At 42.2% G+C, this 20,331-nt stretch overlaps 2 protein-coding genes across 9 annotated transcripts in view; both read left to right on the plus strand.

Moving 5' to 3' along the window:
- The window catches only part of Erich1 (glutamate-rich 1), a gene marked incomplete at its 5' end in the record, with an annotated part of 52,793,804 nt that overhangs the window by 44,419,591 nt on the left and 8,353,882 nt on the right, over window positions 1-20,331 (plus strand).
- Window positions 1-20,331, plus strand: part of Adam5 (ADAM metallopeptidase domain 5) — a 76,023-nt gene that overhangs the window by 17,773 nt on the left and 37,919 nt on the right. For all 9 annotated transcript variants that reach the window (NM_001436617.1, NM_001436613.1, XM_087588983.1 and 6 more), the window contains 4 exons: window positions 3,059-3,154; window positions 4,321-4,516; window positions 14,723-14,813; window positions 15,580-15,796. In NM_001436617.1, the coding sequence (NP_001423546.1) occupies window positions 3,059-3,154; window positions 4,321-4,516; window positions 14,723-14,813; window positions 15,580-15,796 (600 nt within the window). The remainder of the gene's footprint in view (window positions 1-3,058; window positions 3,155-4,320; window positions 4,517-14,722; window positions 14,814-15,579; window positions 15,797-20,331) is intronic.

Genomic DNA, 20,331 nt, shown 5'->3' on the forward strand with positions numbered 1-20,331 from the left:
TGTGCTATCCTCCAAACAGCTTTGTCTCTGAGACCCTACCATCACTGAGCTACACTCATGGGTGTTTGACATTTACCCACATTTGCCTGCTAAGGTGCCCTGCCTCACAGGCTTCCTAGAAACTGCTCTGCCTGGCCTCTCCACATGCTACTTTGCCTTGTGACCAGTTCCCCAGAATCTAGCCATGTTCTCTGGTACCTGAACTGATATGGGGTCCTTTCCATGAGGATAGCAAGATGATGATGATGATGATATGATGATGATGATGATGATGATGATGATGGTGATGGTGGTGGTGGTGGTGGTGATGATGACGACGACGATGATTTGAGTAGTTGTCTTGTCCAGTGGGGCAGGTAGCTGCTGTGCCCAGCCTCCCTGTGTGTGAACTAGTCTTCTAAAACCTGAGACACTTCACCTTCCTGGAAAGCAGAGTCACTAACCCTCCCACAGTCTATAGTTACATTTTGTCATCTCTGAGTATTTCAGCAACACCCAGTTCTGCAGAACCCGACCTCCTATGGTTTGCCACCATATGAAGGCCTCGTCATCACAACATGCTCCTGCTGCTTTGTGGTCTGCGTTACATTATTCCCACGTTCTTTCTCCTGGTGCCATGTGTCTGAAATGTCCCTTCTTTTCCAAGAGGATCAGAATCACCAGACTGTCCTTGCACTTGGGGGCTAGCTAAGTGGAGTTTTGGAGTTTTGTTATGGTTTTAGGAAAGGTGGGAGAGCCATATCACCCATGCTAACCACGAGCTTCAGTCACAGATCGGGTCAAACAGAAGAAAGAACCTTTGAACTGGAGGATAGGTCTTCTGAAATAATCCAGTCAGAGGGTATGGAAAGGAAAAGAAAATAAAAAAAGGGACAAGGAAAGACTGTAGAGCTCACATGACACCATTAAGTGCAGAAATTCTCATGATGGAACTTCCCAAGAGAGAAAACATACAACAGTTATAAAAAGCATATTAAAAAAAAACCCAATAACTTAAAACTTCCCAATTTGTGGGAAGATTCATAAGCCCTAACACTCTCTCAAATATTCTAGCCCAGTGGTCCTCACCCTTCCTAGGGCAGAGACCTAAACATAAAATTATCTCATTGGCACTTCATAATTATAACTTTGCTACTGCTATGAATCATAATGTAAATGTCTGCTATGTGATCTCCGTGGGGGGTCACCATCCTCTGGTTGAGAACCAATGGTTTAGATCGTCGGATGGTTTTAACCTAATGGGGTCTCCACCCAAACTCTTGAAAGTGGAATTTTTAAGCAAGTTGACATGCCAAGGAATCACTGTGGGGCTCTGAGTGGTTTTTGTTTGTTTGTTTGTTTGTTTGTTTGTTTTTGTTGTTTTCTTTTTCCTTTTTCTTTTTTGTATTTTGGAGTAACCTTTCAGGACAAGAGAAACTGGGGTTATATGTACAGAATGCTGAGAGAAATCAGGAAAAAAAAAGAAGCCCGATTTTAAAGAAGCTTGTGTTTAGGCAGGCTACATATTGGAAACAAAGAACTATGTTCCGAGACAAGTAGAAAATGAGGAGTTCATCCCTACATGCTTCTAATAAAATCTTAGCAGAAATTTTCAGCCATAAATAATAACCAGCCACATTGCACCTATGGGATATTCATTTCATACTTAAGAACACATATGTCCTGTGAGTGAAGAAACAAAAAGACACTCTATACCAACAAGCAAGAAAGAGGAGAGAGAACAATGCATATCTCTCAAAGGAGACCAAGTCCAGAGTTTTGTCACAAGAAACTCACAGTCAAATCGTGGAGAGCATTCAAGAGTTGTAAGCATGCGTTTATCTAACATTAGAGCAACTGCACGCACAGACACATTTAAGTAGAAATGCCCAGCAATGCAGTGGCAGGCCTTAGCACTCGGCTTTCAGAGGTGAGAAAATCCTTAAGGAAGTAAGCAATGAAGTTCACTCAAGTTTCAGTTTAGGCCAATGTACAGCACTCACACAGACATCACACACATACCTTCCTACCTAGTAGCAGTAGGGTATGTATTCCTGTGGCCGTGGACCAACTACAATGTTAAACCACGACAGCAGTTTCCCAATACAAATCTTGGAAAATTAACAAATAAAAAGTAAGCAGATGCCCTCGGAACAGCTAATGGGTCAATGAAGAAATAAATAAGAAAATATCTTGAGGGTGGATGAGAGAGTAGAGACTGAAAACCCACCAAGACCCCTCAGGTGCAGCAAGAGGGATGGCTATTAATATTTAATAATCGATCTTACCACAGTAGAAGAGATAATATATTGTACAACCCAACACATAAAATGCTAGGCAGGATAAAACCTCCATTTATGGGTCCTCCAGGGCAGCACTGCAAATTAAATGTAGCTGTGGGGTTGGGGATTTAGCTCAGTGGTAGAGCGCTTGCCTAGCAAGCGCAAGGCCCTGGGTTCGGTCCCCAGCTCCGGAGAAAAAAAGAAAAAAAAAAAAAAAAGAAAATAATGTAGCTGTGATGGTGCCAACCCACGGCCCGAGTTACTAGCCATATAGGGATGCAATACTGGACAACAATATTATTAACTCCACGTTCCTCTGGTAAATTTGAATCATTGTAAGTGGCCAGGGATTTCTCCCCTGACAGGGCCGCTCTCGATTTTTCAGTCTGCAGCCTTCCTGAGCAACCAAAACAGAGGGACTAAGCAAATGTCCACACGCAGCAGGCTCCTGGCCTGGGCAGAGCCGAGCCTGCTAGGTGTTGGGATTTACACGTAAGTAGCAGCAACAGGTGGCTACCAGAATATAGAAATGTTTAAGGAGGGTGGCTGTTCCTAAGAGATCAAGGAACGGTTTCCCTGGGTAGCTTCCTGGCAGTCCATGTTCAGCTGCACCGAATAGAGAGAAATACGCTCTCGCAGACAGTTGAATGAGACTCTTCCCATGTCCTCCCTGGAAAATGGGCTATTGAAACCTGTAATGTAAGAACAAAGATGGCGCGGTCTGCAAGGTCCTGAGCTATAGCTTCGAATGTGGCTCAGCCACACCCAGCTAAGTAAGACGTTGCCTTTCTTTGTAGAATTGTACACACAAAAAATGCTGTGACCCCATGTCGTGCCGACTGAAGTCCAAAGCCGTGTGTGGCTCCGGGGAGTGCTGTGGTCAGGACTGCAAGGTGAGAGGGAATCTGCCTCTACTCCTCTGCTCTCCGTCTCATGTTTCTGCTCTCCTCGCTTGGCTTCCTTAAGTTTCCTCTATGACCTCAAGAATTTCTGTCTGATCGATCTATGTCTCTTCCAGCTTTTCTCACTTTTTTCTGTGCGTAGCTGTATGAGGGCCAACGGTTGGACAAGTTCTTTGTACGGGTTAAACTCAGTTTACTGTCTTCTGGGAACGTCCTTTGCTCTGCTGCACACCCCACACTCCAATTAATGCTGCCCTTGTCTACGTCCTCATTGTTCAGACTCTTTAGAGAGAGCTCTGTGAATGTTTACATCTTAAAAAAAAAAACAAAACAAACAGTGAGTGTGAGGTTGTATTAGTTATGGTTATTTAGAGAAATAACACCTGAATACACACACACACACACACACACACACACACACCCCACTAGCTTGGGCTTGGTCACCACTAGATACAAGGTAGAGTTATCTAAAAGGAAGGAAGCTCAACTGAGAAAAATGCCTCCATAAAATCAGCTGTAGGACATTTTCTTGTTAGCGATTGGATGGGTCAAGACCCCATTTCACCCAGGTTCCAGACTACAGTGGTATCTACTTTAAGTAAAACAAACATATAACCTCCCCCCCCAAAAAAAACCCTAAAACTTTCATAAAAGGCAAGAAGGTAGTTAGTTATACAACACTGAAGGAGATGATTATAGGATATAAAAGGAGAAGGATATAAAATTGTGGGTGCACAGGCATCCAACAGCAGAGCAACCAGACACGAGAGTAAAGGCGCTAGAGAGAGACAGGCCCATTGAAAAGCAGGAAGGACTCAAAATTCCACACTTAGCCATGGTCAACTCACATTGCTGCGATGCTGCATAAGACGAAAGGGACCTTTTTGATTAAACAGGGCGTGTCCACAAATGAACAGACGTGTGCAAACAAGTGTTCTTGAGCCTGGGAGAGTGGGCACGATTCACGACCTTCCCTGCATCCTGCTGCGGAAACATTTTTTTTAAATAGACATATTAATGTCGCACAGTGTCCTCTGCTATGTCATCCTATGGGAGGCCATAGGCAATGGGACCTCATGAGTTTCACTCAAAACCACCCAGAGCCTTTACCAAAAAAAACCGCATCCTTGGAAGGAATCATTTATGTTTTCTTCTAGGTAAAACCGGTTAATGTACTCTGTAGAAAGTCGAAGAATGAATGTGACTTTGAGGAGTACTGTAACGGAAATGACGCTTACTGTGTCCCTGACACGTTCGCACGCAACGGGCAGTACTGCGACTCAGGGCAAGCCTTCTGCTACAGTGGTCTTTGTATGACGAGTAATAATCAATGCATGAACTTGCTCGGGAAATGTAAGTGTCATAATATTCTTCCAAAGCCTCACCATCCCAATGCCCGCTATTCAATTCTGCAGGATGAAAAAAATATGTCACCTAGTAATGGCTAAAGTCCGACTTGGTAATCATTAATTTTGAAGGTAACCCGTTTTTGTTTTGTTTTGTTTTTTGTTTTGTTTTGTTTTGTTTTGTTTTGTTTTTGGTTTGTTTGTTTTTGTTGTTTCCAAGAGACAACGCAAAGGAGCCCCTGAACTGACACTGAATTTCCATTTGTTAAAAGAAGAACTTGCAAGTGGAAATGCGGCTTTCCCCACAGTGTTACATCTGATTTCGTGGTGATGGGGTTTAGTTTAAATGGAAAGGATCTGGGTTTCTAGTAGAGCAAAATGGGCCTTCAAGAGCTGACGATGAATAAGGGATCCTCTGATATTTGACAGCACAGTTACTTGCTTGAGAGTTGACTTGTCTTTTCCTGCATGGATGGACTTCACCTTAGCTGAGAACAAGACATTTCATTTTAGAAACAACATCATGCTTCACCATAGGATTTATCTCTGGCCAAAATGTGTGATACCACTGTAACACACTTATATTCAAAGAGTGGCCTGGAACTTAGTCTCAGAAGCCAGGCTGGTTGGATAGGGAGCTCCAGGGTTATGGATACCTGTCTCTCCCTTTTGTCTTGCCGCCCCTGGAATTACATGCCCAGGTTTTTATGTGGATCCAGAGATCCAAATGCTACTTCTTTCCCGTGTAAGGAAAGCCTTTGACCAATTGAATCATCTCCCTGCCTTAAAGAAACCTTAGAAGGATGTCTTGTGCAGGCTTTTGGGAGCTCAGGGTAAAGTTTGTGGCTGCAGTCACCACAGTGTCATGGAGTGCTCCTCTGGTTCCCCCCCCCCCCTTTGAAGTTGATCGAAGCAGTACTTTATGACCCCTATCTTACCACCTGAGACTCAAACATTTTAATGATTTCTTCGTTTTTACTGTATATGTCTCTGTGAGTTCCTGCAGGTACACATGCATACCCTATGTTTGACTGTAAAGACCAGAAGAGGGTGTAGGCTCCCTGGAACTGGAGTTATGTGCAGTTGTAAGCCTCCATACAGGTGCCAAGAACTGAATCTGGGGCCCTCTGCAAGGGCAGATAGTACTTTCAGCCACTGAACCATCCTACCAGCCCCTGTCCGAGATTCTGAGTATTCTTTTGAAACATTAAACCCAGGGTCAAACATGGCAAACAAGCAAGATACAGTTCAACACACTGATGAACAAAAAGGGAAGTAACTGCAGAGTGAAGCCTCCCTCCCTCTTTCTTTCTTCCCATTGGCATCTGTACGGTGGCTCCCATGAATTCTGTTTCAGTGATGGATTGCATGCCATTTTCTAGCTCCTCAGTGTGTCGCCTTTGACCAGGCTGCACATATCTAGGCCCACACAGGCTGAAACATGTTTCCACTTCACACCAGAAAAGAGTATTTGCCAGCCTACCCATCTTCAACCCCGCCTTATTTTATCGAGCTGTATTGGATTTCAGCGACAGAAACATTTTATTTTATTTTTTTCTGAGTGGAGGAGGCACCCTCTCAGCTCATCCTTATCTGCTTCCCGTGCCAACTGGCTGACATCATGACATCACAGCAGGCATCCACCTGCTGCTTTTTTTTTTTTTTTTTTTTGGAGCTGGGGACCGAACCCAGGGCCTTGCGCTTCCTAGGTAAGCGCTCTACCACTGAGCTAAATCCCCAGCCCCAATTAATTAATTTTTTAAGGCAGGCTCTCATACAGTCTGGGGCAGCCTGGAACTTGCCAGGTAGCATGCAAGGTACCCTCTCTACCTGCAGAATGCAGAACAAAAAGCAAAAGCCAAACAAGAGCCCTCAATCCAGTCAACCTCATTCTCAAATATGGACCGTGCCTCTCAGAATCTCTTCTGAGAATATTCCTGTAGCAGGTGATGGCCCTTGTACCTCAGAACTGTGTATCCTGGAGATCCAAGAGCCGTGCTCGCTCACAGCACAGCTGGAAGGAGCCTGGGTCTCTCTGGTAATAGTCCTAGCAGCAGTTGACAGTCATCTCCTTTCTTGAGTTGTACCTTCAGATTCAGGTAGACCTGATCAGGTAGACAGATTCAGGTAGTTCAAAGCCTACAAAAATCCAGGCAGAGAAGCAGAAGCTGTTGCTCTGTGAGTCTACACCCAGGGAAATGAGCTGTCTGAAGATGGTCAATCTCCGGGGTGGCTCAGGAACAAAGAAAATCCTGGCCTTGGAGAACTGGGAGTGGTTACCTCAGATTTGTGGTGTTTCTGGAATCAAGAAAACAAAGCCACCGGGTTTGTTATCTGCAGCCTCAAAAACCTAAAAGGAAGGGGTACCAAAGAGAGCACCGAGGTGCTAAGTGTTGTGGGGTGAATCCATGAAGCACCTTAAAAACAGTGGATCTCACCCTTGATCTTAGCCAAAAGGCTGAGAAGTGGATCTCAACCTGTGGATCAAGACACCTCTGTCACGTGGGTCACCTAAGACCACCGGAAAGCACGGATATCTCTGCATTACAATTCATAACAGCAGCAAAAATTTACAGATATGAAATAGCAACAAAAGCAACTTTGTGGTTGGGGATCACCACAACATGAGGAAGTGAATGAAAAGGCTGCAGAATTAGGAAGGTTAGGAACCACTGTTATCAGAACATTCTGTGTTCGACTGCTCTGAGTCTTCTGATTCAGGGCTGTGGTGACGGGGTATCCAGGCCAGAGAGTCTCCACAGGGCAGTTCTCACTGCCATGAAGCCAATATGCCGCTTCCCTCTAAAAATCTCAGCGAGTCATTCCCAATAAATGCTTCTTGTGTTAATGTTGATTTTTTTTTATTAACTTGAGTATTTCTTTTTTTTTTTTTTTTTTTTTTTGGTTCTTTTTTTCGGAGCTGGGGACCGGAGTATTTCTTATTTACATTTCGAATGTTATTCCCTTTCCCGGTTTCCGGGCAAACATCCCCCTAATCCCTCCCCCTTCCCTTCTTTATGGGTGTTCCCCTCCCCACCCTCCCCATTGCCGTCCTCCCCCCAACAATCACGTTCACTGGGGGTTCAGTCTTAGCAGGACCCAGGGCTTCCCCTTCCACTGGTGCTCTTACTAGGCTATTCATTGCTACCTATGAGGTCAGAGTCCAGGGTCAGTCCATGTATAGTCTTTAGGTAGTGGCTTAGTCCCTGGAAGCTCTAGTTGCTTCGCATTGTTGTTCATAAGGGGTCTCGAGCCCCTTCAAGCTCTTCCAGTTCTTTCTCTGATTCCTTCAATGGGGTTCTATTCTCAGTTCAGTGGTTTGCTGCTGGCATTCGCCTCTGTATTTGCTGTATTCTGGCTGTGTCTCTCAGGAGAGATCTAAATCCGGCTCCTGTCGGCCTGTACTTCTTTGCTTCATCCATCTTGTCTAATTGGATGGCTGTATATGCATGGGCCACATGTGGGGCAGGCTCTGAATGGGTGTTCCTTCTGTCTCTGTTTTAATCTTTGCTTCTCTATTCCCTGCCAAGGGTATTCTTGTTCCCCCATTTAAAGAAGGAGTGAAGCATTCACATTTTGATCATCCGTCTTGAGTTTCATGTGTTCTATGCATCTAGGGTAATTAAGCATTTGGGCTAATAGCCACTTATCAATGAGTGCATACCATGTGTGTTTTTCTGTGATTGGGTTACCTCACTCAGGATGATATTTTCCAGTTCCAACCATTTGCCTATGAATTTCATAAAGGCATTGTTTTTGATAGCTGAGTAATATTCCATTGTGTAGATGTACCACATTTTCTGTATCCATTCCTCTATTGAAGGGCATCTGGGTTCTTTCCAGCTTCTGGCTATTATAAATAAGGCTGCTATGAACATAGTGGAGCACATGTCTTTTTTATATGTTGGGGCATCTTGTGGGTATATGCCCAAGAGAGGTATAGCTGGGTCCTCAGGTAGTTCAATGTCCAATTTTCTGAGGAACCTCCAGACTGATTTCCAGAATGGTTTTACCAGTCTGCAATCCCACCAACAATGGAGGAGTGTTCCTCTTTCTCCACATCCTCGCCAGCATTTGTTGTCACCTAAGTTTTTGATCTTAGCCATTCTCACTGGTGTGAGGTGAAATCTCAGGGTTGTTTTGATTTGCATTTCCCTTATGACTAAAGATGTTGAACATTTCTTTAGGTGTTTCTCAGCCATTCGGCATTCCTCAGCTGTGAATTCTTTGTTTAGTTCTGAACCCCATTTTTTAATAGGGTTATTTGACTCCCTGCGGTCTAACTTCTTGAGTTCTTTGTATATTTTGGATATAAGGCCTCTATCTGTTGTAGGATTGGTAAAGATCTTTTCCCAGTCTGTTGGTTGCCGTTTTGTCCTAACCACAGTGTCCTTTGCCTTATAGAAGCTTTGCAGTTTTATGAGATCCCATTTGTCAATTCTTGATCTTAGAGCATAAGCCATTGGTGTTTTGTTCAGGAATTTTTTCCAATGCCCATGTGTTTGAGATGCGGCCCTAGATTTTCTTCTATTAGTTTGAGTGTATCTGGTTTGATGTGGAGGTCCTTGATCCACTTGGACTTAAGCTTTGTACAGGGTGATAAGCATGGATCGATTTACATGTTGCCCTCCAGTTGAACCAGCACCATTTGCTGAAAATGCTATCTTTTTTCCATTGAATGGTTTTGGCTCCTTTGTCAAAAATCAGGTGCCCATAGGTGTGTGGGTTCATTTCTGGGTCTTCAATTCTGTTCCATTGGTCTATCTGTCTGTCTCTGTACCAATACCATGCAGTTTTTATCACTATTGCTCTGTAATACTGCTTGAGTTCAGGGATAGTGATTCCCCCTGAAGTCCTTTTATTGCTGAGGATAGTTTTAGCTATCCTGGGTTTTTTGTTATTCCAGATGAATTTGCAAATTGTTCTGTCTAACTCTTTGAAGAATTGGATTGGTATTTTGATGGGGATTGCATTGAATCTGTAGATCGCTTTTGGTAAAATGGCCATTTTTACTATGTTAATCCTGCCAATCCATGAGCATAGGAGATCTTTCCATCTTCTGAGGTCATCTTCAATTTCTTTCTTCAGAGTCTTGAAGTTCTTATTGTACAGATCTTTTACTTGCTTGTTTAAAGTCACACCGAGGTACTTTATATTGTTTGGGTCTATTATGAAGGGTGTGGTTTCCCTAATTTCTTTCTCGGCTTGTTTCTCTTTTGTGTAGAGGAAGGCTACTGATTTATTTGAGTTAATTTTATACCCAGCCACTTTGCTGAAGTTGTTTATCAGCTTTAGTAGTTCTCTGGTGGAACTTTTGGGATCACTTAAATATACTATCATATACTATCATGCAAATAGTGATATTTTGACTTCTTCTTTACCAATCTGTATCCCCTTGATTTCCTTTTCTGGCTAGAGCTTCAAGAACTATATTGAATAAGTAGGGAGAGAGTGGGCAGCCTTGTTTAGTCCCTGATTTTAGTGGGATTGCTTCAAGTTTCTCTCCATTTAGTTTAATGTTAGCAACTGGTTTGCTGTATATGGCTTTTACTATGTTTAGGTATGGGCCTTGAATTCCTATTCTTTCCAGGACTTTTATCATGAAGGGGTGTTGAATTTTGTCAAATGCTTTCTCAGCATCTAATGAAATAATCATGTGGTTTTGTTCTTTCAGTTTGTTTATATAATGGATCACGTTGATGGTTTTCTGTATATTAAACCATCCCTGCATGCCTGGGATGAAGCCTACTTGATCATGGTGGATGATTGTTATGATGTGCTCTTGGATTCGGTTTCCCAGAATTTTATTGAGTATTTTTGCATCGATATTCATAAGGGAAATTGGTCTGAAGTTCTCTTTCTTTGTTGTGTCTTTGTGTGGTTTAGGTATAAGAGTAATTGTGGCTTCATAGAAGGAATTCGGTAGGGCTCCATCTGTTTCAATTTTGTGGAATAGTTTGGATAATATTGGTATGAGGTCTTCTATGAAGGTTTGATAGAATTCTGCACTAAACCCGTCTGGACAAGGGCTCTTTTTGGGTGGGAGACCTTTAATGACTGCTTCTATTTCCTTAGGAGTTATGGGGTTGTTTAACTGGTTTATCTGTTCCTGATTTAACTTCGGTACCTGGTATCTGTCTAGGAAATTGTCCATTTCCTGCAGACTTTGAAGTTTTGTTGAATATAGGCTTTTATAGTAAGATCTGATGATTTTTTGAATTTCCTCTGAATCTGTAGTTATGTCTCCCTTTTCATTTCTGATTTTGTTAATTTGGACACACTCTCTGTGTCCTCTCGTTAGTCTGGCTAAGGGTTTATCTATCTTGTTAATTTTCTCAAAGAACCAACTTTTGGTTCTGTTGATTCTTTCTATGGTTCTTTTTGTTTCTACCTGGCTGATTTCAGCTCTGATTTTGATTATTTCCTGCCTCCTGGGTGTATTTGCTTCTTTTTGTTCTAGAGCTTTTAGGTGTGCTGTCAAGCTGCTGACATATGCTCTTTCCTGTTTCTTTCTGCAGGCACTCAGCGCTATGAGTTTTCCTCTTAGCACAGCTTTCATTGTGTCCCATAAGTTTGAGTATGTTGTATCTTCATTTTCATTAAATTCTAAAAAGTTTTTAATTTCTTTCTTTATTTCTTCCTTGACCAGGTTATCATTGAGTAGAGCATTGTTCAATTTCCATGTATATGTGGGCATTCTTCCCTTATTGTTATTGAAGACCAGTTTTAGGCCGTGGTGGTCCGATAGCACGCATGGGATTATTTCTATCTTTCTGTACCTGTTGAGGCCCGTTTTTTGACCAATTATATGGTCAATTTTGGAGAAAGTACCATGAGGAGCTGAGAAGAAGGTATATCCTTTTGCTTTAGGATAGAATGTTCTATAAATATCTGTTAAGTCCATTTGGTTCATGACTTCTCTTAGTCTGTCTACGTCTCTGTTTAATTTCTGTTTCCATGATCTGTCCATTGATGAGAGTGGGGTGTTGAAATCTCCTACTATTATTGTGTGAGGTGCAATGTGTGCTTTGAGCTTTAGTAAGGTTTCTTTTACATATGTAGGTACCCTTGTATTTGGGGCATAGATATTTAGGATTGAGAGTTCATCTTGGTGGATTTTTCCTTTGATGCATATGAAGTGTCCTTCCTTATCTTTTTTGATGAATTTTAGTTGAAAATTGATTCTATTTGATATTAGATTGGCTACTCCAGCTTGCTTCTTCCGACCATTTGCTTGGAAAGTTGTTTTCCAGCCTTTCACTCTGAGGTAGTGTCTGTCTTTGTCTCTGAGGTGTGTTTCCTGTAGGCAGCAGAATGCAGGGTCCTCGTTGTGTAACCAGTTTGTTAATCTATGTCTTTTTATTGGGGAGTTGAGGCCATTGATGTTGAGAGATATTAAGAAATAGTGATTATTGCTTCCTGTTATATTCATATTTGGATGTGAGGTTATGTTTGTGTGCTTTCACTCTCTTTGTTTTGTTGCCAAGATGATTAGTTTCTTGCTTTTTCTAGGGTGTAGCTTGCCTCCTTATGTTGGGCTTTACCATTTATTATCCTTTGTAGTGCTGGATTTGTAGAAAGATATTGTGTAAATTTGGTTTTGTCATGGAATATCTTGGTTTCTCCATCTATGTTAATTGAGAATTTTGCAGGATACAGTAACCTGGGCTGGCCTTAGTGTTCTTTTAGGGTCTGTATGACATCTGTCCAGGATCTTCTGGCTTTCATAGTCTCTGGCGAAAAGTCTGGTGTGATTCTGATAGGTCTGCCTTTATATGTTACTTGACCTTTTTCCCTTACTGCTTTTAATATTCTTTCTTTATTTTGTGCATTTGGTGTTTTGACTATTATGTGTCGGGAGGTGTTTCTTTTCTGGTCCAATCTATTTGGAGTTCTGTAGGCTTCTTGTATGCCTATGGGTATCTCTTTTTTTAGGTTAGGGAAGTTTTCTTCTATGATTTTGTTGAAGATATTTACTGGTCCTTTGAGCTGGGAGTCTTCACTCTCTTCTATACCTATTATCCTTAGGTTTGATCTTCTCATTGAGTCCTGGATTTCCTGTATGTTTTGGACCAGTAGCTTTTTCTGCTTTACATTATCTTTGACTGTTGAGTCGATGATTTCTATAGAATCTTCTGCTCCTGAGATTCTCTCTTCTATCTGTTGTATTCTGTTGGTGATGCTTGTATCTACGGCTCCTTGTGTCTTCCTTTGGTTTTCTATATCCAGGGTTGTTTCCATGTGTTCTTTCTTGATTGCTTCTATTTCCATTTTTAATTCCTTCAATTGTTTGATTGTGTTTTCCTGGAATTCTTTCAGGGATTTTTGTGACTCCTCTCTATGGGCTTCTACTTGTTTATTTATGTTTTCCTGGAATTCTTTCAGGGATTTTTGTGACTCCTCTCTATGGGCTTCTACTTGTTTATTTATGTTTTCCTGGATTTCTTTCAGGGATTTTTGTGATTCCTCTCTGAAGGCTTCTATTTGTTTATTTATGTTTTCCTGTGTTTCTCTAAGGGAGTTCTTCATGTCTTTCTTGAAGTCCTCCAGCATCATGATCAAATATGATTTTGAAACTAGATCTTGCTTTCCTGGTGTGTTTGGATATTCCGTGTTTGCTTTGGTGGGAGAATTGGGCTCCGATGATGCCATGTAGTCTTGGTTTCTGTTGCTTGGGTTCCTGCACTTGCCTCTCGCCATCAGATTATCTCTAGTGTTACTTTGTTCTGCTATTTCTGACAATGGCTAGACTGTCCTATAAGCCTGTGTGTCAGGAGTACTGTAGACCTGTTTTCCTGTTTTCTTTCAGCCAGTTATGGGGACTGAGTGTTCTGATTTCGGGCTTGTAGTTTTTCCTCTCTACAGGTCTTCAGCTGTTCCTGTGGGCCTGTGTCTTGAGTTCACCAGGCAGGTCACTTGGAGCTGGAAGGTTTGTCTTACCTGTGGTCCCAAGGCTCAAGTTTGCTCGTGGGGTGTTGCTTATGAGCTCTCCGCGGCGGCAGCAACCAGGAAGATCTGCACAGCCCTTTCTGGGAGCTTCTGTGCACCAGGGTTCCAGATGGCATTTGGTGTTTTCCTCTGGTGTCAGAGATGTGGGCCGAGTGTAGACTCTTCTGGTTTCCCAGGCGTGTCTGCCGTTAATGTTGATTTTTAAAAGAATATGTAATCAGTGTAGTGGCTTACACTCATCATCCCAGTATATGTAGGAAGATGACACAGGAGGATTGCTGTCAGCTTTTCTAAAAAAACGAAATTGCATGAAGATGTTATTTATCTTGTTTATCGAATTTTTGACTATCCCTTTAAATCTTGTGCCATCCAATCCTTGTCCAGGGCTAAATTAGTTTTAGTATTGGTTAAATTAAGACAGGCTTAACACACTCATTGCTGTTGTGTTTTTTTTTTTTTTCCAACGGGGCTCCTTTCAAGTAAAGAATTACTGACAGTTGTATAGTCCCGTCACACATGTATCTACACATAGGAATTATGCCCCACTGGAGGTGACATCTGAGATCAGTTCCTGTAGGTGAAGAGGTCTTTTGTCAATGAATAGCAATTGAAGGCAAGCGATCTGAGTTCTTATACCAAATGACTGACATAAACAATACCACCCATTTGCAAACCTCCAAGTCCAAGGGACAGGGACAGCTGGTAAAGGTAGTTGAATTTTTGCTATTTCTTTCAGACTAGCCATGACTCACACCCTCCCCTCACCCCATCCCCAACCTCTGTCCATGGATGTGTTGGTCGCTGTAGATGACTGGCCATGTCCTTTCTACTTTAAAAATACAACACCCCTTTTATGCTCATCAGGGTGTTAAGGCACAGGGGCTCTAGCAAGGAGGGTGGTACCCTGGGTACTCCGCTCTGTGCTAAAGAATGAACTGTATTTTTCCCAGTAAATAAAGAACTAGGAAAGAAAACAATTTAAAAGGAATAGAGAGGATCACGTTTGCTCCTCTCTCCGACAATGTGAAACATCTAAACCTCCCTCCCTCCCTCCTTCCCTCTCTCCCTTCCTTCCTTTCTTCCTCCTTTCTTCTTGATCAGTACTAGGCTGGGTTAGAACCCAGATATCTCTTTGTAAATATCCCAGTACCAACAAGGTTTTGATCCTAAGGGATCACAGTATGGTTCCCAGTCTGACCCTGTCAGTTCCACAGTGTGATCTGAACACTTGATCCATTTTAATTCTTTTTGTCTTTATTTTCAGATGTGAGAGGAGCTTCCTTCGCATGCTATGAAGAGTTCAATTCCAGAAACGATAGATTTGGCAACTGTATTAGAAAGTTTTGTAGTTTCGAGTACGTATTTAGAAAATCATACTTAGGTTTAGAATACAGATTCTCAAAACCTAAAATGTATTCTGAGTGAGTGACAGTGGAATAGTCCTTGGCCAAGTTTCCTTTGTCACACGGTCTCACCTAATGGTCGTCACCGTTGTCCCTTGCTATGGGGACATTTGTTCAGTGCCCACAATGTCAAAGGACAGTGACCTTGGAAACAGCTTCCAGAGATGGCGATGCTGAAACAGACACCATGTTAGATTGCATATAAATACATACGTGTAAACATGATGTGCCTCACAAAATGTAATAAGAATTATTTTGCTTTACTTACAAAAACAACAGCAGCATTAACAACAAAAAACCCACCAAACCCACCATAGGTTACTGGTAATTTGCCCAAATTTCAGTAGCTAAAACATGACCTAAAAGAGCTGTCAGTGTGTCATGATTACCAATTTCCACTCTAGTCCTACATTGCCTCATTCAAGAAAAGAGTGGATTCTAAGTTGTGCTAAGTTTTTATGGAGTTTTATGTTCCGCCTGGATTTAAATTAAGAAGACACTATTATTTTTTAATGTAGAGCATATCATGTTAAAGAACTGTAAATTTTATTTTCACATCGCATAGGGAGATAAGGCAGAAATCAAAAGTTTAGGGAAGGGGGAACAATAGTCGCTGATTTCCCTAATGTGGCCCCTCTAGCTGCTAGAATTGTCTTACAAGCTGCCAACGCTACTTATTTAAGTAAGCACTAAGAGAACTTTGCCCTTATGCTTCCAGAAATTCTCTCTGTGGGAAGTTGGTCTGTACCTGGCCATTCAAGAGGCTGCTCATGAAAGACAATATGTCTGCGGCTTATGGACAAATCCGAGACGATTTATGCATCTCTCTGTATAAAGGAGGGAGGCCACTTAAGACAACATTGTCAACATATTCCGATATGTCAGAAAGAGACGAAACATTTGTAAAAGACGGCACAATCTGTGGTCCTGATATGGTAATTTGAGTTTCTTTATGTTGATTTCAAATTATTATTATTATTATTATTATTATTATTATTATTATTATTATTCTCTTCAGGTTCATTTTGACGCTGCATTAAGCACTACATTTCCCACAATTTCTTCACTGCGGTAAAATGCTCATAACAAAGGCTCCCATCTTAATCACCCAGAGCTGAGTAATCCAGCTCTACCAAGTCCGCTCTCTTGTGTTGAACAGCCGGTATACCACTGTGTATCTCTGTAGTGTAAAAGTCACTTGTGGGAGGCCGGGTGTGTGTGTGTGTGGGTGGTGGTGGTCCTTCACCCCTTCTGCTCCCAAGTAACATCCCACCTAGCGCATTTTAGCTCTTGAATACATGAAACAGAGGCCTGGCGTTTTTGTTAAAAGGCTGCACACACTAATCTGGGCAGGTTCTGATCTAGTCTAACCCTCTATGTTGCCTACTCCCCATCCACGCGGTCCTTTACCAGCATCTGAGTCTTTTCCTGGTCCACTCTGATCCATGTGTGTTGATCCTCATGGCTGTTCTAGTCTCTCATGGCAAATTCTCCTCATCCATCCAAATGGTCTCTCCACACCTCCCTCTCTCCCCTCTCTCCTCTTCTGTATCTTTCTAGAACCCCCCCCCCCGCACCCCCACGACTGGAATCGAAAGTCCTGCTCTAGCCTTTTCTATCCGATTAATAGACTGATCACTCTTTATTAACCATTATCAGAGGTGATGGAAAAAATTTTTATATAACATTGTGCCCTGAGATGCTTGACTATGTCAGGGTCTGGACTGTGACCAGATGTCTGGGCATAGGAATCAGCATCTGAAAACACAGTGTCCAAAACCACCCCCTAAAACCGTGGTCTTCTCATCTCATGTAACTGAAATTCTACCTATCAGGCAACTCTTCACTCTCCCCACCCCCAACAGCTTCTGGGGTCCCTTGTGATTGCTCTAAACATGGTACAGAAGTGGACCCATTCACAGTTTGTTGCTTGACTTACTCCATCCAGCTGAGATCCTTAGGGACCCTCCACACTATAGAAGTTATCATTTCTATCCTTTTCAGGGCTCTATACTGTTCCACTGTATGTACATATCACATATTGCTTATCTAGTCATCAGCTCCTGGCTACTTGGGTGCTTTAGTTACTGTAAACAATGCCATGGGATTAAAAATGTCTGAAGGGCTACAATCCATCATGACTATCACAACAACATACTTATACAAACCCCACCACGGCATTCATTGCATCATGAGGCATTTGGTCATACCGTATCCATATTCAAGGAGAGAAAGGAGGGCAGGCAAAAGAGAGATGGAGCAAGAGACAGAAGGAGGAATGCTATTTACAAATTATCAGTCTTGTATCTTAGTCCCAGCAAATCCAGTCAACAACAGTTTCCAGGTTCTCTATGCCATTAACAACCTTTCCTCTTATTGGCCTTTTGATAGCAGGTGTCCCAGTGGACGTGCAATGCTGTCTTGGTCCATGTTCAATGGATGGTTGGTGCAGTGGTGCCTCTCTTCAGGGATCATTGCACGTTTGTATACCTTAGTTGGGAAAATATAATTTTAACTCATTGTCCCACTTACAATGAGGCTGTTGTTGAACCTACTAAGTCTGTTGTGAAAGGTGATACCTTGAGAGGCTCATTAGCTCAGACACTTGGTGTGTTGCCGGTTTAGAGTATTGGTGGTGGGTCTAATGGGCTTTTATTTGGTGCATAAGGCAATGACTAAGTATACGGATACCTTTGCCGTATTCTCCCAAACGATCGCCCCTTCTGCATTTCATTCCAGTACCTTCCCTTGCTCTCATGCTCCTTACCTTTCAATCTCTTTCTTTCCTTTTATAGTTTTCTTTATACTTTCATTTCCCCCACCACATGCTTGCACCTGCACACACGTACATGTAGGCAGGCATACACACACAAGCATGTTGTGTAAATTTAAATCTAGACCCTGAACACGAGAGAAATTGTACGATGTTACTCTTTTGGTTTCTTTCTCTTGCCCTGATGATACTTTTAGTTCTAACCATTTTCCTGCAAATGCCACACTTTGATTGTCCTTGATAAATGAATAAACTATCCCATGTGTATATCTACCACATTTTCTCCCCTTCACTTGCTGCTGGACATATGTCTGGTTCATGTGGTGGTTTGAAGGTAATGTCTTTCCACAGTCTCAGGCATCTGAAAACTTGGTTCTCAGTCGTGTGTCTGGGGAACCTGAGGCAGTATGACCTTACTGTAGGAAATATGTCACTTATCGTGGGCTCTGAGAGTTGAAAGATGCTGTTTTCAGGTTCGCTTGCTCTGCTTCATGCTCGTCAAGTAAGACGTAGGCTCTCAGCTTTGTTCATTTACCATGTCTGCCTACTGCTATGCTTCCCCACCATGATGGTGATGGACGCTTATCCTACAATTGTTGAGTTCAAAAACCAAAACCCAAACCACACCAAATCCAAAACCAAAACGAAAACCAAACAGACCAACCGACCAACGACCAACCAACGACCAACCACCTAAACAAGCAAATAAAGCCTTAGTTCTGTAAGTTGCCTTGACCGTGGTTGGTACTTCATCATAGCAAAAGAAAACTAACTAAGACAGTCAGTAACCATTGTGAAGAGTGACACAACATACAAAGATCCAAGTTGTCTCATGGCTACGTGACTTGTAATTCTTCAGGAATATGCCAAGGAATGCTAAAAGCATCAAAACTCGAACTTTGTAAGTTAAATGGCACAACACCAAATTATCAAGACAACAAATGGACTGATGAATTACGTAGGTAGCTGTCAAAGGGAGAAATAAAAACAAGGACAAATATTTGAAAGACTTCACTTTATGTCTTAGCTGGCTTTTTCTATTGCTATGATGAAACACCATGACAAAAGAAACTTGCAGAGGAAAGGTGTCGTTCCACTTGTGTTTCCACAGTTCATAATCAAAGGAACTCAAGTGAGGCAGGAACCCAGAGGTGGGAGGTGATGCAGAGGCCATGGAGGTGTGCTGCTTACTGGCTTGCTCCTCGTGACTTGCTCAGTCCGCTTTCTTATAGAACCCAGGACCACCAACCCAGGGGTGGCCCCGCCCTCAGTGGGCTGGACCCCTCCCTATCAGTCAGCGATTGAGAAAAAGCACTTCAGGCTTGCCAACTGCCCAATCTCATGGAGGTCTTTTCTCGAATGGGGTTCCACCCCCTCTTGGATGAGCAGATTTCCTCCCCCTCCATATGTTAAAGCACCTTGTATTTAGAAACAACTTATATTAAACTATGCTACATAATTGTAGTATGTTGCTAAGAGCTGTTTTTGAGTTTTGTTAGTTTTAAGCACCTTCCTATCTCAGTGTTTTAAACAACGGATATTGGTCTGTGTTTTGGCTTTGTTAATAAGTGAGTACTGAGCTCACAAAAATCAGTTAGGGAATCAGTTCTATCCTTTCCACTTTTAGTAAGATTTGGAGGATTGATCTAATTTTGAAAGCAGAGGCTCTATGATTTGGTCATCATCTCAGAACTCTTCAGCTGGCCTCTTAAACCTTTAATACATAGGCTGATGATTTGTGCTTCTAAAAGTTGGTCCATTCTTACTTACTACATTATCCAGTTTAGCAAAAGGCTGTCAGCACATTCTTATTTCTGTATAATTGTTAGTAATGTTCAGATTTTTCATTTCTGATTTTGCTTATTTGAACTAAACAGTTAAAATATATTAATTACACCCTGGACTCTGACCCCATAGGTAGCAATGAATATCCTAGTAAGAGCACCAGTGGAAGGGGAAGCCCTGGGTCCTGCTAAGACTGAACCCCCAGTGAACTAGACTATGGGGGGAGGGCGGCAATGGGGGGAGGGTTGGGAGGGGAACACCCATAAGGAAGGGGAGGGGGGAGGGGGATGTTTGCCCGGAAACTGGGAAAGGGAATAACACTTGAAATGTATATAAGAAATACTCAAGTTAATAAAAAAATATATATATATTAATTACTTGCAATTGAAGGCTTTGTCAAGTTTGCTCTTTTTAAAAGAAACTCAATGTTTGGTTTTTATTGACTTTATTGTTTCTATTTTGTTTCTCTATACTCTAGCTTTTGATTCTTTATTCCTACTAGTTTTAGGTTGGTTTGCTATCCTTTCTACTTTTTTGTTTTTACTTTTGAGATTTTTTTAATTGGTAATTTTAATTATTCACCTTTCAAATGTTGTCCCCCTTCACAATCCTGCATCCTATCGCTCTATCCTTTGCCTCTAAGAGGGTGCTCCCCTACCCACTCAACCATCCACTCCCTCCTCACCCCTCTGGCACTACCCTATACTGGGGCATTAAGCCGCCACAGGACCTCCCCTCCCACTGATGCCAGATAAGGCAATCCCGTTCCTTATGTAGCTGGAGCCATGGGTTCCTCCATGTGACTCTTTCATTGGTGGTTTAGTCCCTGGGAGCCTGGTTGGTTGATATTGTTGTTCTTCCTATGGGGTTGCAAACCCCTTTAACTCCTTCAGTCCTTCTCCTAGCTCTTTC

Source organism: Rattus norvegicus, chromosome 16, assembly GCF_021556685.1.
Source record: "Rattus norvegicus strain SHRSP/BbbUtx chromosome 16, alternate assembly SHRSP_T2T, whole genome shotgun sequence".
Lineage (NCBI taxonomy): Eukaryota > Metazoa > Chordata > Mammalia > Rodentia > Muridae > Rattus > Rattus norvegicus.